Source organism: Bombyx mandarina, chromosome 10 (genome assembly GCF_030267445.1).
Source record: "Bombyx mandarina strain Sakado chromosome 10, ASM3026744v2".
Taxonomy (NCBI): Eukaryota; Metazoa; Arthropoda; class Insecta; order Lepidoptera; family Bombycidae; genus Bombyx; species Bombyx mandarina.
Genome location: NC_143217.1, coordinates 7,343,108 through 7,357,302, shown reverse-complemented (window position 1 = coordinate 7,357,302; position 14,195 = coordinate 7,343,108). Strand labels below are relative to the sequence as shown.

General features: G+C 36.5%; 1 protein-coding gene across 3 annotated transcripts; it reads left to right on the top strand.

Moving 5' to 3' along the window:
* The first annotated feature begins 2,509 nt into the window (after positions 1–2,509).
* Miro (mitochondrial Rho GTPase) lies at positions 2,510–12,395 on the top strand. 3 transcript variants are annotated; one of them, XM_089730504.1, is made up of 12 exons: positions 2,510–2,889; positions 3,431–3,639; positions 3,748–3,900; positions 4,478–4,609; positions 4,733–4,929; positions 6,009–6,198; positions 7,327–7,462; positions 8,168–8,298; positions 8,704–8,931; positions 9,994–10,187; positions 11,739–11,766; positions 12,118–12,395. In XM_089730504.1, exons 1-12 carry the CDS (start codon positions 2,697–2,699, stop codon positions 12,226–12,228), a joined length of 1,902 nt encoding a protein of 633 aa, XP_089586630.1. In that variant the 5' UTR covers positions 2,510–2,696; the 3' UTR covers positions 12,229–12,395. The 3 variants fall into 3 exon arrangements, with proteins under 3 accessions (XP_089586630.1, XP_028041425.1, XP_028041427.1); XM_028185624.2 differs by having other exon boundaries at positions 11,728–11,766; XM_028185626.2 differs by lacking the exon at positions 11,739–11,766.
* Positions 12,396–14,195: the final 1,800 nt, after the last annotated feature.

The following is a 14,195-nucleotide window of genomic DNA, read 5'->3' as shown; positions in this document are numbered from 1 at the left end:
TATCTGCAGTCGGCGTCCATGCGCCACTTCGATAAAGCGGCACGACACGAGAACCCCCTCATCGTGGCCGCCGGTAACTACATTCCCGATCCTGCGGACAGAATGGAAAGCAGTCGACGTCGCCCAAAACACGTCATCTCGGATCCACCCGATCCACTAACGGTGCTTTTAGGTAATTCAAGCACCGGTCACCGTTCTCGTCGAACCCGTCGCTTGCGACGAAGGGCTCGACGAGTAAATTAACTCTCAGACACAGCCCACTGAGTTTCTCGCCGGATCTTCTCAGTGGGTCGCGTTTCCGATCCGGTGGTAGATTCTGCGAAGCACGACTCTTGCTAGGGTTCGTGTTAGCAACATCGTCAGGTTTGAGCCCCGTGAGCTCACCTACTAAAGTTAGGGTTACGCTGATATAGCCTCTCAAGGCTCTCAGCTTAGGTAGGAAAAAAAATAAAAAAAAATAAAAATGAAATGAACATTCGTTGGACTGCGCTTGCCTGGTGCACTTACTATATCGTTGTTACGTTGTGTGATTCAGTGACTGTTGTACGTACTGGTTAAAGTTGGACAAGTGTTTAAGTGAATTGTTAAGATAACATATTGTTGATTAAATCAGGAATCAAAAGTGACATCGTTTTACTTGGTGTTCAACAAGATAATATCTACCCTCAAGCTTACACATATATGTTTTGACCACAAATTTTGCACGATAATTAAAATTATATTCATTAATATTCATTTAAATAAATATTAATTAATCTTCTTCTATAACTCATAGTCAACTGTTGATCCTTCTGTTGCTGGTGCATTTGACTCATCACTGTCAAATTTGTCCTCAGGAACAACAGTTTTCTTTTTGCTGGTTCTGATTGTTTACTTGTACTTGCTTCAGATATATTTAGGGGTGATGTGGCAATACACACTTGCCTTGCCTTTGTGTTCCTGTGCTGGAGCTACTTGGATAGCTTTGTCATTACTACACCTATTTTCAAGTGGCTGGACATCTGGAAATATGAAATAATGTTAGCAATTTCTAGGTACCCAACAAACTTATAGTTTGTAAATATATAGGATTATATGTGTACTGTAGTAGTAGTAGTAGTAGTAGTAGTAGTAGTATGTAACTTCCTAGTCATCATCATCAGCCCATATAATATATCCCCTTGCTGGACACTGGCCTCCACTACCATTGAGAGGGTTTTTAGGCCTTAGTCCACCACGCTGGCCTAGTGCTGGTTGGTGGATTACACACCTAAGAAAATCCTAAGAACATTTAGGTGTGCAGGTTTCATCACAATGTTTTCCTTCACTGTTAAAGTAAGTGATATTACACTGTGATAAATTTTCATTATCACAAACTTCCTAGTACCTTATGTAATAGGAACTGAGGTCCACTTGCCCATTTTGGCTACTTCCACTAACTAACTAACTATTCTCCTTTTTTCTGATATTGTTATTTGATTATGAGATCTGTGAGTGTTATTAATTATTGACAGTTACACCTACCTTGACTACAAGATGGCAAAGATGGTCTCTTCAATCTCCTTGACAATAGTGAGTCTTTGCCGTTTCACAAATGCAGGTCGAGGTTCACTTTGAGTGAATTTTCGTTTTCTATCTGCCCGACAATCGAATTTGGATGGTAAACAGTTTGGTTTCATTCGAATTCATTTGATGGAGCCCATTATCTTGTATTGCATATAATTCTCAATGTCGTTTTCCAGCTAAAACATGAAATAATTTTCCAACACTTTCAATACATAACCTATAAAAAAAATATTAAAATGTTATTTTACTAATGTTAGGAATATAATTTCGACTGTGTAAAAAAGTTATTATAATGTATACCTACATTATCTCTTGAAAGATAAATAATGAACATATTATTGACTTAATCTTTTCTATACCTTCATAACGATAGGTAGGAGGATGGAAAAAATGTATTTGGTCTAACTTTACGCCAATGTACATTATTTCATTTATTTATTTTTTAATTTTTTTAATTAAACTGTATACATACCAATCAATTGCTCCTTCAGGATTTATATTTGTTTTTTTTTCTCTCGATTAAAACCGCGTAGACGGTACAAAGTTTAGGCATTATAGTTGACGCATGCGCAGTACACATATTTTGCATACATTTAATCAACTAATACAAATAGTAAATTAAACAAAAAACGAGTAATTTCGAAAGAGAACAAACGTGTTTTATATAATAACAATCGAAAATGAATATTTACGAGTCATTAAGGACGAAAAAATATTAAAAATTGCAATCGAGGGGCTAACTTGTACATATATTTTTAATAATCTTTTTAAAATAAATAAATGCAGACCAAACAATTATTAACAGTGAACAATCAAGAACAAATGATGAACAAACGAATTAATAGAAAATAAGTAGAAAATAGGAAAGAAAATTTTTTTTGAGGGGCTAACTTCATTCACCTAGTGAATCCCGATAAATTAAGTAAACCTAGTTTCATTTTGTATAATCTATGCCATTATTATTATCTATGTAAGAATCTAAATCGGAGCGATAGGGTTGTGTACATAGTTTTCAACGTTTTTTATTTTTTCATAGCACCTAATCTGGATTTTAATAATTTATATACGTTTTCTTGTTAAAATGATTGTCTTCACAACAGCTTAACTAAATAAATAATAGACATAAGATGTCTCAAGTATAAAACTACAAAATGGTTTATGAAACTGTACCTCGAACCGTACGTATACTTCTTCTAGGCGAGCCAGGAGTTGGTAAAACATCACTTATTTTATCGTTAGTGACTGAAGAATTTACAGAACATGTGCCTCCAAAAGCTGAAGAAATAACTATACCTGCTGATGTAACGCCAGAACAAGTTCCAACCAATATTATTGATATTTGTAGTAAGTCAGAATAAATTTTATAGATACAATTTTGTTATCTGTTTGTTAAGCTAACACTTCAGTTTGTTTGTTTTTTGGGTTTGTGGCTGTGATTTTAGCCAATGTAATCGCCCACACAAATCATAAACACGATCCACCAGTAAAATAAGATAAAATGTATTTTAATTATTTGTAACTTTTATCTGATAATTTAAATTCAGTTCTATAGAAAACATTGTCCAATTTTATTACCATAAATTTTTTTAGATAATTTCCAAAGTTAAGTGTAGTTTTAGAGTACCTAATGTTCTATATTTAATTATGTGACTACTAAATGTGTATATTATATACTTAAACTATTTTTTTTTAGATAGGATTTTAAATTAAATGATTTTGTTAGAGTATTTTTTTAGAAGTGTTGCGATCAAGAAGATAGGGGCTGTGTAACTATCATATGAAATAATAGACTTTAAAATCTATAAAAAATTTTGGATAGATTAAACCCCAACTAAAGGAAAAACTTAATAGAAATTAAATAAAAATGAATTTTTACTGTTTACAGTTCCTGAACAATCTTTGGAACAAGTTGCTGAAGAGATAGAAAGGGCACATGTAATATGCATAGTATTTTCAGTGGATAGACAAGAGACTTTAAATAAAATAGCCACCTACTGGTTACCATTTGTAAGAGATAATTGCCCAGAAGATTATAGAAAGCCAGTTATTCTCGTTGGAAATAAGATTGATTTGATTGATTACTCAGTGATTGATGTATGTGAATATTTTTTCTATATATTATTACAATACAATTACACTACATTATTCTACATTTGGTTTTTTCAATATTTAATAATAATTGTGTTATTAAAATAATTTCAGAATATATGGGATATAGCAGAAGAATATCCAGAGGTGGACAGATGTATAGAATGTTCTGCGAAATCTCTAATAAATGTATCTGAAATGTTTTACAATGCACAAAAGGCAGTTCTGCATCCCATCAATCCTATTTATTCCATAGAAGAACAAGAAGTAAGTTACGATGAATGTAATACTATAACAGAGAACAAATGGGCAATTAGACAACTGCAGCATCAATTATTATTTTTTTTGTTTTTTTTTTATTGCCTAGGTATGTGGACGAGCTCACAGCCCACCTGGTGTTAAGTGGTTACTGGAACCCATAGACATCTACAACGTAAATGCACCACACACCTTGAGATATAAGTTCGAAGGTCTCAGTATAGTTACAACAGCTGCCCCACCCTTCAAACTGAAACACATTACTGCTTCACGGCAGAAATAAGCGGGGCGGTGGTACCTACCCGTGCGGACTCACAAGAGGTCCTACCACCATTATTATTGAGTATGAAAGCAGTAAAGTAAGAATTTTCCTAATGTATTAAGTGTATTTGTATTATGAACCTAACACATGTCCACAAATAGTATTTACAGTCTCTGGTTACAAAAGTACAAGTGCCGTGATCAGTGCTAAAATATTGAAAGCTAAAAAAAAATGTAAAGATTTTTTTAAGTAGTAGTAGTAAGTAGTTTAAAAAAGAAACTAATTTTATTATACTTAATATATAATTCATATTTTGCTTTACAGTTAACGGAAAAGTGCAAAAAAGCATTATCTAGGATATTTAAAATATGTGATTTGGATGGTGATGGCTTACTTGATGATTATGAAGTGACAATATTTCAAAAAAAGTGTTTCGATTCGCCTTTGCAATTACAGGTAATTACGTTTTTACACTTACTATGAAAATAAGATTATTTTTATAAATGATAAATTCGACTATTTTTGCATATTTATTGTCGATTGTATGTATTTTAGTGAAAAAATTATTTCTTATTTTAGGTTTTAGATGAAGTAAAGTCAGTGATTGCTCAAAATGTCGCTGGTGGAATTGAAAATGATTGTATAACAATAAAGGGCTTTATTTTTTTACATTGTTTATTTATACAAAGGGGCAGAAATGAGACAACTTGGACAGTTTTAAGAAAATTTGGTTATGATGAAAGTCTAGAATTGACACCCAGCTATTTGTATGCAAGGTAAAACAATCTAACCTTTTTAAATACTATTCAGTAATTACTCAGCTGAATTACATTGTAATGTGACATACATTATTAAAATCAAATACACTAAAATACACTTTATTAATTGAGATCAAAATGAAGTGAAAAGTTATAATTTTTTTTTTTTACGTTTTTTAGATATTCTCTTGTTTTTACTTTTATATGTTATTTTTCTCATTAATGTATTGATAAAATATCAACGAATTTCAAACAGGTGAATATAATATGGAAGAGTTATTGAGATATGCTTACTACATTATTATGTAGCTTGCAAACTGACCAAGTTACAATTTAGTCTGGTTGCTGATCTCTCTTAGTCTCTAGATTCTGATAATATACGAAGATGAACACTAACTTTACAATGAAATTAATTCTTAATGATTACTTATTATTAATAACATACACCCCAGCTTATAAATTATTGTGCTTAATATTTTAAACTCTGACATCTCTGAATTGGCCTTCCATGTGAAATATTTTCTTTATATAGGCCATTTCTTCTTATTATTAAAGACCTGACATGTTGTTCTTAGGTCTTATGTTTTTTAAATGGAGTTTCATACCGTATTCATTGGTCAATATCACAGTTAGTCCACAATACGACTCCACCTTTGGTTGTCTAGTAGACAATGTCTTCCACATTAAGTCCGCCACTGGATCCTTGTGCGTAAAATTTAATAAAGAAATAAATTTCGAAAAACAATGTCATTTGTCAATTAAACGCATTTTATGGCTTTCTGCGCAATATACCGTTTGCGTGTGAGCGCCTTTGATTAGTAAAAAAAAAACCGACAAAATTCCGAAGCGAGTCTAGTCGTGGCGGGTGACCCCGAATGGTGCCATCATCGTTGACGCTTTACTTCTTCTACTTGCCAAATAGGCGAGCAAAAAATGAGTAATACCGAGGAATCTTAATAATCTCAATAATAGGAATCTTCTTCATTACGCGAACTATGGTTACAATGGAATTAAATTAGATTACTATGTTCAACCTTAGAGATTTCGTACGACATGTTGATAATTAAAAATTAAAATGAACTACACAAATATTACAGTATAAAAGTACCTGTCGGATGTACCACCGAATTATCGTACAAAGGACAACAGTTTTTGACGCAATTATTTGAAAAATACGACAAAGATAAAGACGGCATGCTAAATCCGACAGAATTAAAAAATGTATTTTCATGTTGTCCGAGAATACCCTGGCACAATTTAAGGTACACTGTACCGACGAATGAAAAGGTAATTAGAGTTAGATTTACTATGTTATTTTATTTATTTTTATTACTTCGATGAATTAGCCATAGAAATCATGACGTACGCCCCTCATCTTGAGACGTCAGTTCGAATTCTCAAATGTATTGGATTTAACGGCTCTTTTACCTTTCATACTGTTACTGCTTCGCGGCAGATAAAGACAGGGTGATGAAACTCACCCGGTTACTAGACTTCAATATTCTTGTTCTTACCTTAAATAAAAAAAGATTAGTAGTATTTGATTAACGGCTCATACGAGACATTCAACGGAAATTAATACTTTATTACATAAAATATAATTTCAATTATAATTATTTAGATTTTCTTTTTTTTTCCCTACCTAAGCTGGTAGCCTGGAGCGGCTATTCCAGCGTAACCGTAACTAGTAGGTGAGCTCACGGGGCTCAAACCTGACGACGATGCTAACACGAACCCTAGCAAGAGTCGTGCTTCGCAGAATCTACCACCGGATCGGAAACGCGACCCACTGAGAAGATCCGGCGAGAAACTTAGTGGGCTGTGTCTGAGAGTTAATTTACTCGTCGAGCCCTTCGTCGCAAGCGACGGGTTCGACGAGAACGGTGACCGGTATTATTTAGATAACGAACGACTGTCGTATGTCTCGATAATTCTATGTACGAATTGTAAAATTTTAAGGCAGCATTTGATTTTTTAAATTGCTTTCATAACTAACGCGGCCTAATCTATTATACGGTCATTCTAAATACAATAATGCAAACATTGAAATCTGCACAGCTTAGAAGTTTAATTTGCTTTGAAATGACTTCCTACCTATTCGTTGGTAGCCTAAGGGACTCTTCCAGCTATGCGCGGATGGGTAGGCAAGCTCACGGGCTCAACCTGAGAGAATTTGCTAACATTAGCCCTAGAAAGAGCGGTGCTTCTCGGAATCTACCACCGGATCGAAATCGCGACCCACTGAAAAAATCCGACAGCAAACTCTCAGTGGGTTGATCCTCCCTTCAAACTCGAACTCGACGGATGAAGATTTTGCTGCAAAAACATACAATATTTATTGTGAACAAGCGCGTCTCTACGGCCACTTGTTAGTGACAAGATGAATATTTAAGCTAATACATAATACAATTTCAGGGCTACTTAACACTTCAAGGTTGGATGTGCCGATGGACACTTATGACGTTACTGGACTTACAGAACACTAGTGCATATTTAGCGTATCTTGGATTTAATTTTCTTGAGAACGAGTCACAAAAATTAGCAATACATAGTAAGTTTTTTTTCTCAATGTCGTATTGCATGTTATATTATATATACATGTTTTTTTCTTTATCGCTTAGATGCGTGGAGGAGCTCACAGCCCACCTGGTGTTAAGTGGTTACTGGAGCCCATAGACATCTACAACGTAAATGCGCCACCGAAACCAAACCGAAGCGCGTTACTGCTTCACGGTTGTATCGTACCATGTGCTTTGGCAACCTCTTAATCCCAGCTGAGCGCATCTGCCCATATAAAACAATAAAAACATATTCAAATCTGTATAATGTCTTGTGACGGCGCGCGCTGCCCCGGCATTCCAAGGAGCGGCGCGCTGCCGTCACTTGTTAAGATAAAAAAAAAATGTAAAAGGGAAAAAAAAAAGGAAAAAGGGAGGAAGAAGCCGCCCCGAAAAAGAAAGAAGGGAAGAGAAGAGAATAGAAGAAGATGCAGCAACATTTCACCTAACAAAACCAAACCTGCACATCTTGCAGTGCATCACTCCTGCCTCGATAGGCAGGGAGATCAAAAAGCCCGGGCAGAGGGGGATCCCTACGGGGGGCGTAAGGGGACGCGACGACACGACAGAACGGTGTAATGGTTTTTGAAAAACTACTGACAATAAATAAATGATGATAATAATAAAAAAATTAAACAGTGATAAAATACAAATAAAATAAAATAAAAACTTTCTAAAGCTTAAGTTTTTTTTTTCAGTAACACGCGAGAAGAAAATCGACATAGCGAAGAAACAGTCTAGTCGTAATGTCTATCAGTGTCACGTTATAGGTCCCCGGTCATGTGGGAAGACGTCGATTTGTAGAAGCTTTCTCGGAATAGGACATAAGGTAGATATTAGTGAATACATTCAGTATTTCGTGATCTATTTTTGTAGAATTATTGAAGTGAAACTTCTAATGCGACTTCCAACAAGGTTGCGTTAAACTTTTAACGCTACCATGTTAGAAAGAGATTGAGCGAGAGTGAATGCGTGCGCGTAGTATACCTGTTTTTTCTATCTATAATTTTAAAAGATATAATATGAATGTGAAGATGTCGCGTCTCTTATACACAATTCCCTATTGCAAGAGTAATCTGATGTAAGGATGAAAAATAAGGAAAACCACAATAACATCGAAAAATAAGTTTCACTTTATTCACGTGCACCAAGTTGCACGCGCACAGTCAGTTTTTTTTTTTGTAGAATTATTTCATTGTAAATGTGTATAATAAATTTATTATATAATTCACAGAAAATAAAAGCACACGCAAATGAACGGGGAGATGGCAACAATACAGATAATTGTTGCATTAACACAGTATTAGTTTACGGACAAGAGAAATATCTGGTATTGAAGGAAATACCCATAACTCGAGTTTCGGATCCTTTACAGCCGCATGAAGTGAACTGCGACGTGGCGTGCCTCGTGTACGATGTTGGAGCCAGTCGTTCGTTCGAATACATTGCTAGGATTTATATTGTAAGTTGTACACTTTTTTTTGCATTCATATTAGAACATCAATTTCACTGTTTAACATTTCCCAGGGAATTTCAAAAAACAATCAACGGCTAAATACATTAATAATAACATATACACATAATATGTTGTAACCGTTTTTCACTTTATGGCATATTATTATGTTATTCCGTTTTCTAATTTCAACTTTAAATTCTTCAAGGAAATTTTAACTATTTGATAAATATTAAATTTTTAGTAGTTAATTAATTATTTTCGATTGCATGCCAATTCTAATTTTTTATTATTTTTTAAAGAATATAAAATATTGATCATCAACGCTTCATTTATTAAAAAAAAAAAAACTCCAATCTCTGGAATATCTACAAAGTACCTTGTCACATATCACAACCATGATCGTGTGCACGTACAAAGGCATTACTAGATGCATTCCCGTTATATGAAAATAATAGCTGTACCCGTCCGCTTCGCTGGGCTTTTAAAATTAACATTATTATTTCTCACCCCTACAAAGATTCTCATCATTAACGCCCTCGCAACTGGTGTAGGGAGTCCAACACTCATATAAATATTCATCCTATCCATTAAGTACATGTATTTTCTACATGGACACCAAGTTTTAAGTCAATCGGATGCATGGTTCAGTAGTTATAACGGAACATCCGTAAAAACCACTTTAGATTTATATATTAGTATAGAGTACAGATATAGGTATGTACCAACAATATATATATATTTACTAATACCAATATTTGAAAATAGAATAGGTCATCGGATTCTTAGAGCTCTCACTTATACGATTCCGATCCGGTAGTAGATTCATTCGCGAAGCAGCTGCTCTTGACTTGTTAGGTCTCTTTTGGAGGGGCTGGTGCAGCTGATAGCAAATCCCACCCCTCCTGGCCGGGCCAGTAATCCATCAATCATAAAAAAATACATTAAAACAACCATAGAGCTTATAACCAGCCTGTGTTCTCCTTCGCCTTATTATTAAATTTTTAAACGATTCTAATCTGTAACATATTTATTTCTAAGTTGAAATAAAACCGATGTTTTTCGATCCAGAAATATTTCGCGGAAAGTCATATTCCTGTCCTTATTGTTGGTACAAGAGGAGACGCACTAATCGCCAGACAGGAATATATACTACAACCTGAAATGTTTTGCAATAAGTACCAGCTGCTATCGCCTCATTTTTTTTTCATCAAAGAAAATAAAAACGATGTCTTCGTTAAATTAGCAACAATGGCCGCATTTCCGTAAGTAGTCTTTGTTTCATTTCTCAAATTGAATGTCTGTGTTTTTTACTAACTACTACAGGCTCCGAAAAGATTTCTAGACTTGAGAACAAACAGCTCAATAAAGATTATCGTGAATTCGCATGCCGACCTGGTTTTAAGTAGGAGTGGGTGATATAAATCGTATCTAGATTCAATATCTATATATCGCAGCAATATCGTTGAATCCGATATCGCCCCGCACAAAATCTATATATCGATATCAGCCGATACACGATATTGCTCGATGTGATGCGCATCGGCATATCGTACCGATTCGCGAATCGAAATCTATGTATCGATATCAGCCGATACACGATATTGCTCGATGTGATGCGCATCGGCATATCGTACTGATTCGTGAATCGAAATCTATATATCGATATCAGCCGATACACGATATTGCTCGATGTGATACGCATCGGCATATCGTACCGATTCGTGAATCGAAATCTATATATCGATATCAGCCGATACACGATATTGCTCGATGTGATGCGCATCGGCATAACGTACCGATTCGTGAATATCAGCAATATTCGTTTGGTTCATACCGAATCGGCCAGAGCGAGTGAGCGCACGATAGGGATATCATGTGATGAATGAAACAGAAAAAGGCATTATCCATACCTTATATTTAAGTTCATATGTCTGTAGATTATTCTTAGCGTCGTATCAGCAGGATACAATTTAGGAAAGAAGTTTCAACTTTCGACCCTAACTTGAATGCAGTATAGCCTATTTGCATCGTTGAATTTAATTTCACGCGCTTTGACCTTGAACTAGAATTTTTGGACAAGTGTTTATAAATACTTAAAAGTTTTTTGTGTTTGATTTTTAAAGTACACATTTCTCTATTTTTGGTTGAATCCAAATAATTGAGTTTATTTCTTGTGTTTGTATTAAACTTTTGAAATCTACACTCTTTTGGTATATTTTGTAATTTTAAATTAAGACACAAAATACTAAAAACTGAAAATAATGTCCTAAGTCCTAAGCCTGATAAAAGCATGAAGGAAAGTTTTTTTGATAAATTTCATTTTCATGTTCTTTTTATTACTTTAAAATCATATTATAAATTGATATCAGAAAATCAACCGTATAACGTTGACTTAAATCTATATCTACTACGATATTATATCAGCGTATCGTTTCAAATCTCAAATATCATGAATCGAGAAAATCTACTAGCATCCATCAATATATAGATTCAATATCCGATATTGATACTCGATATATAGATACAATTCGATACGCGGCAAAATCGATATTACCCACTCCTAGTTTGAAGTGGTTGTCGGAGCCTATGTATATTGCAATCCGAATGGCGCCGTCCATTCAGTTGTAAAACTATTATCTCAAAACTTAAACCGAAGCACAACTGTTCAAAAATTAAAATTTGAAAAAAGAAGTCGATTTAAAATTTTTAAATTGTTATATAATAAAGTTATAAGCGGAAAAATATTTGAAATATACGTATGTACCCATGTAGTTATTGTTATTTTAATATTGTATTCGTCAGTCACTTTCAAGCTGCTTGGATTTTATTCAGCAAACGCAGGTCAGTAGTTACTTTATACTGATTTATATTTAAGGGATTTCTTTTTTAATTTTCTAGATGATGGACGAGCCACCGCTCACCGGGTATTAAGTGGTTGCCGTCGCCCATGGACCTTAGCAATGCCTGGGGTAGAGCCAAGTCGCTGTCTACCGTTAAGTACTCTCTCCATCGTAACTAACCGAGCACGTTATTCCTACAAAGCATTACCGATTGAAAATATGCTTCATACAAGTCCATGTCTGAGAAACTATTTCAGATGTTTAGATTATTTCATTACATTACATCTGATTTTATCATTGCATCACCCCCGATCGCGGCAAAAAAATCTTTAATTTGTATTATTATTTTTAGACATTTGAAGCATTTCGCAAGTCTTTCTGGAGAGAACTCATCTTGGTGGAAAGCTGGTATTGGAGTTGCAGCTGCAACTGTTGTGGGCTTCGTTCTTATCAAGATATTTAGCTTCCAGAAACGATAGATTTAGTTTACTGCCACTGTTGACCTTAAAAATTATTTAATGTATATAAATGGAGTAATATTGAAATGCATTATCTTTGATATATGTAGATACTTACCAAAGAATTTGTTTGCAGTTTTTTGTTGAGAATAAAAACATAAGTTAAATTAAATTTGTCTTCATTGATAACTTCCTTTTTTTGTATAAAAGATAAAATTTATTAAACTTCACAAAAAATATCGTAATGGCCCTAGAACAAACGAACACGCAACATTACAATTAAGTTGTCGTGGTTTAAAGGACAAGACGTCCTGTGCATTTGTATCTAGCGATGCATCAGAATTGATATGCATATTATGTAAATAATTTAAATCGGCAATATCTTTATAGAACCTCAATGTAATAAATTACGGTTAGAGATGTTCAATTCAACTCTTCGTCGGTTATTCTCACGATACCATACAGTGATACTATCGTGATTAAATAGAGTTCCGGATTTTATTACTCAATTCCGTGTATAAATCGGCTGGGGCCTTTTTTATGTTTGGGGGATTACTGGTGGCCCGGAGGCCTTTTTTCGCCAGGATAGGTGGGCGAGCAAGAGCTCACCCAGGAGGGACGGGATTTGCTAACAGCTGCCCGGGCGCTTCTGAAAGAAACCTAACAACTCAAGCACAACTGCTTCGCGAATGCATCTACTACCGGATCGGAATCGTGACCCGCTGAAAAGGTGCGACGAGAAACTCAGCGGGCTGATAGGTTAGGTTGCACGACGAACTCTTTGCCGAGATCGACGAGTACGATTACCGGAGTTCCTGAGCCTGCTCCTAGTGTTAAGGGCGTCTAATGCAACGGTTATTGTATCTGATGGATCCGTAAGGACGTGGGCTGGGAGCCATGGAAAGGCATCACTAAATCTCTTCTGGTGGTTGACGTAAAATATCACTAAGGCATTCTCCGGAGAATGGGCAGCAATGTTCTTTGTATTTTAAAAAAAATTGGAACCTGTCTGTGTAGTATGTGAACATTTGCATAGTTACATTGTTCAATACGAGTACACCGGACGTCTTTAGGACATAAATTCGATCTGATAGTCAATACCGTCTTTACCATAAGGGCACACGGGGCCCGTGCCCAGGGCTCCTAAGGACCGACATTTTCTCTCACACATTTATTCGGTTTTCGTTATAGTGATCGTAACCAAAAAAAAGCAGCGATTCGCCCGGTCCTTGTGGATTGGGTGAATCGTGACAGAGGACGCCTCACTTTCCGGCTCACGCAGGTGCTCACTGGGCATGGTTGTTTCGGTGAGTTCCTGCACCGGATCACAGCCGAGCCGACGGCAGAGTGCCACCATTGTGGTTGCGACTTGGACACGGCAGAGCATACGCTCGTCGCCTGCCCCGCATGGGAGGGGTGGCGCCGTGTCCTCGTCGCAAAAATAGGAAACGACTTGTCGTTGCCGAGTGTTGTGGCATCGATGCTCGGCGACGACGAGTCGTGGAAGGCGATGCTCGACTTCTGCGAGTGCACCATCTCGCAGAAGGAGGCGGCGGGGCGTGCGAGAGACGCGCAAGCCCGCCGCCGTCGGGCGGGGGCCAGGGAGGCGGATCTCGCCCAAGCCCTGGCCCTCTAAGGGTTTCGGGTCCCCTTCACATGTCGGTCTGGGGACCGGCGAAGGGGGCCTAAGAAGACGACGTGCAAGCTGCTCTGCACGCGTTTTACGCAAGAGCATCCGGGTGATGGAAGGCCGGCTATCCTCGACCCACGCTGGTTCTGACCCAGCGGGGTATTCCGTAGGATAACCCATTCTAACCGGCGCCATCTAGGCGGGCTCCGGATAGCCTGCCGACCGAGAGGGCTGGTGGTCGTGGCGCCGACGACCGCCAGTCCGGCGTCCCGAGGGGGAGGGTGATGGAAGAGATGTGCTCCGCACTAAACGCTTCACTTTCCCCCCTTTGCCTTTTCATGG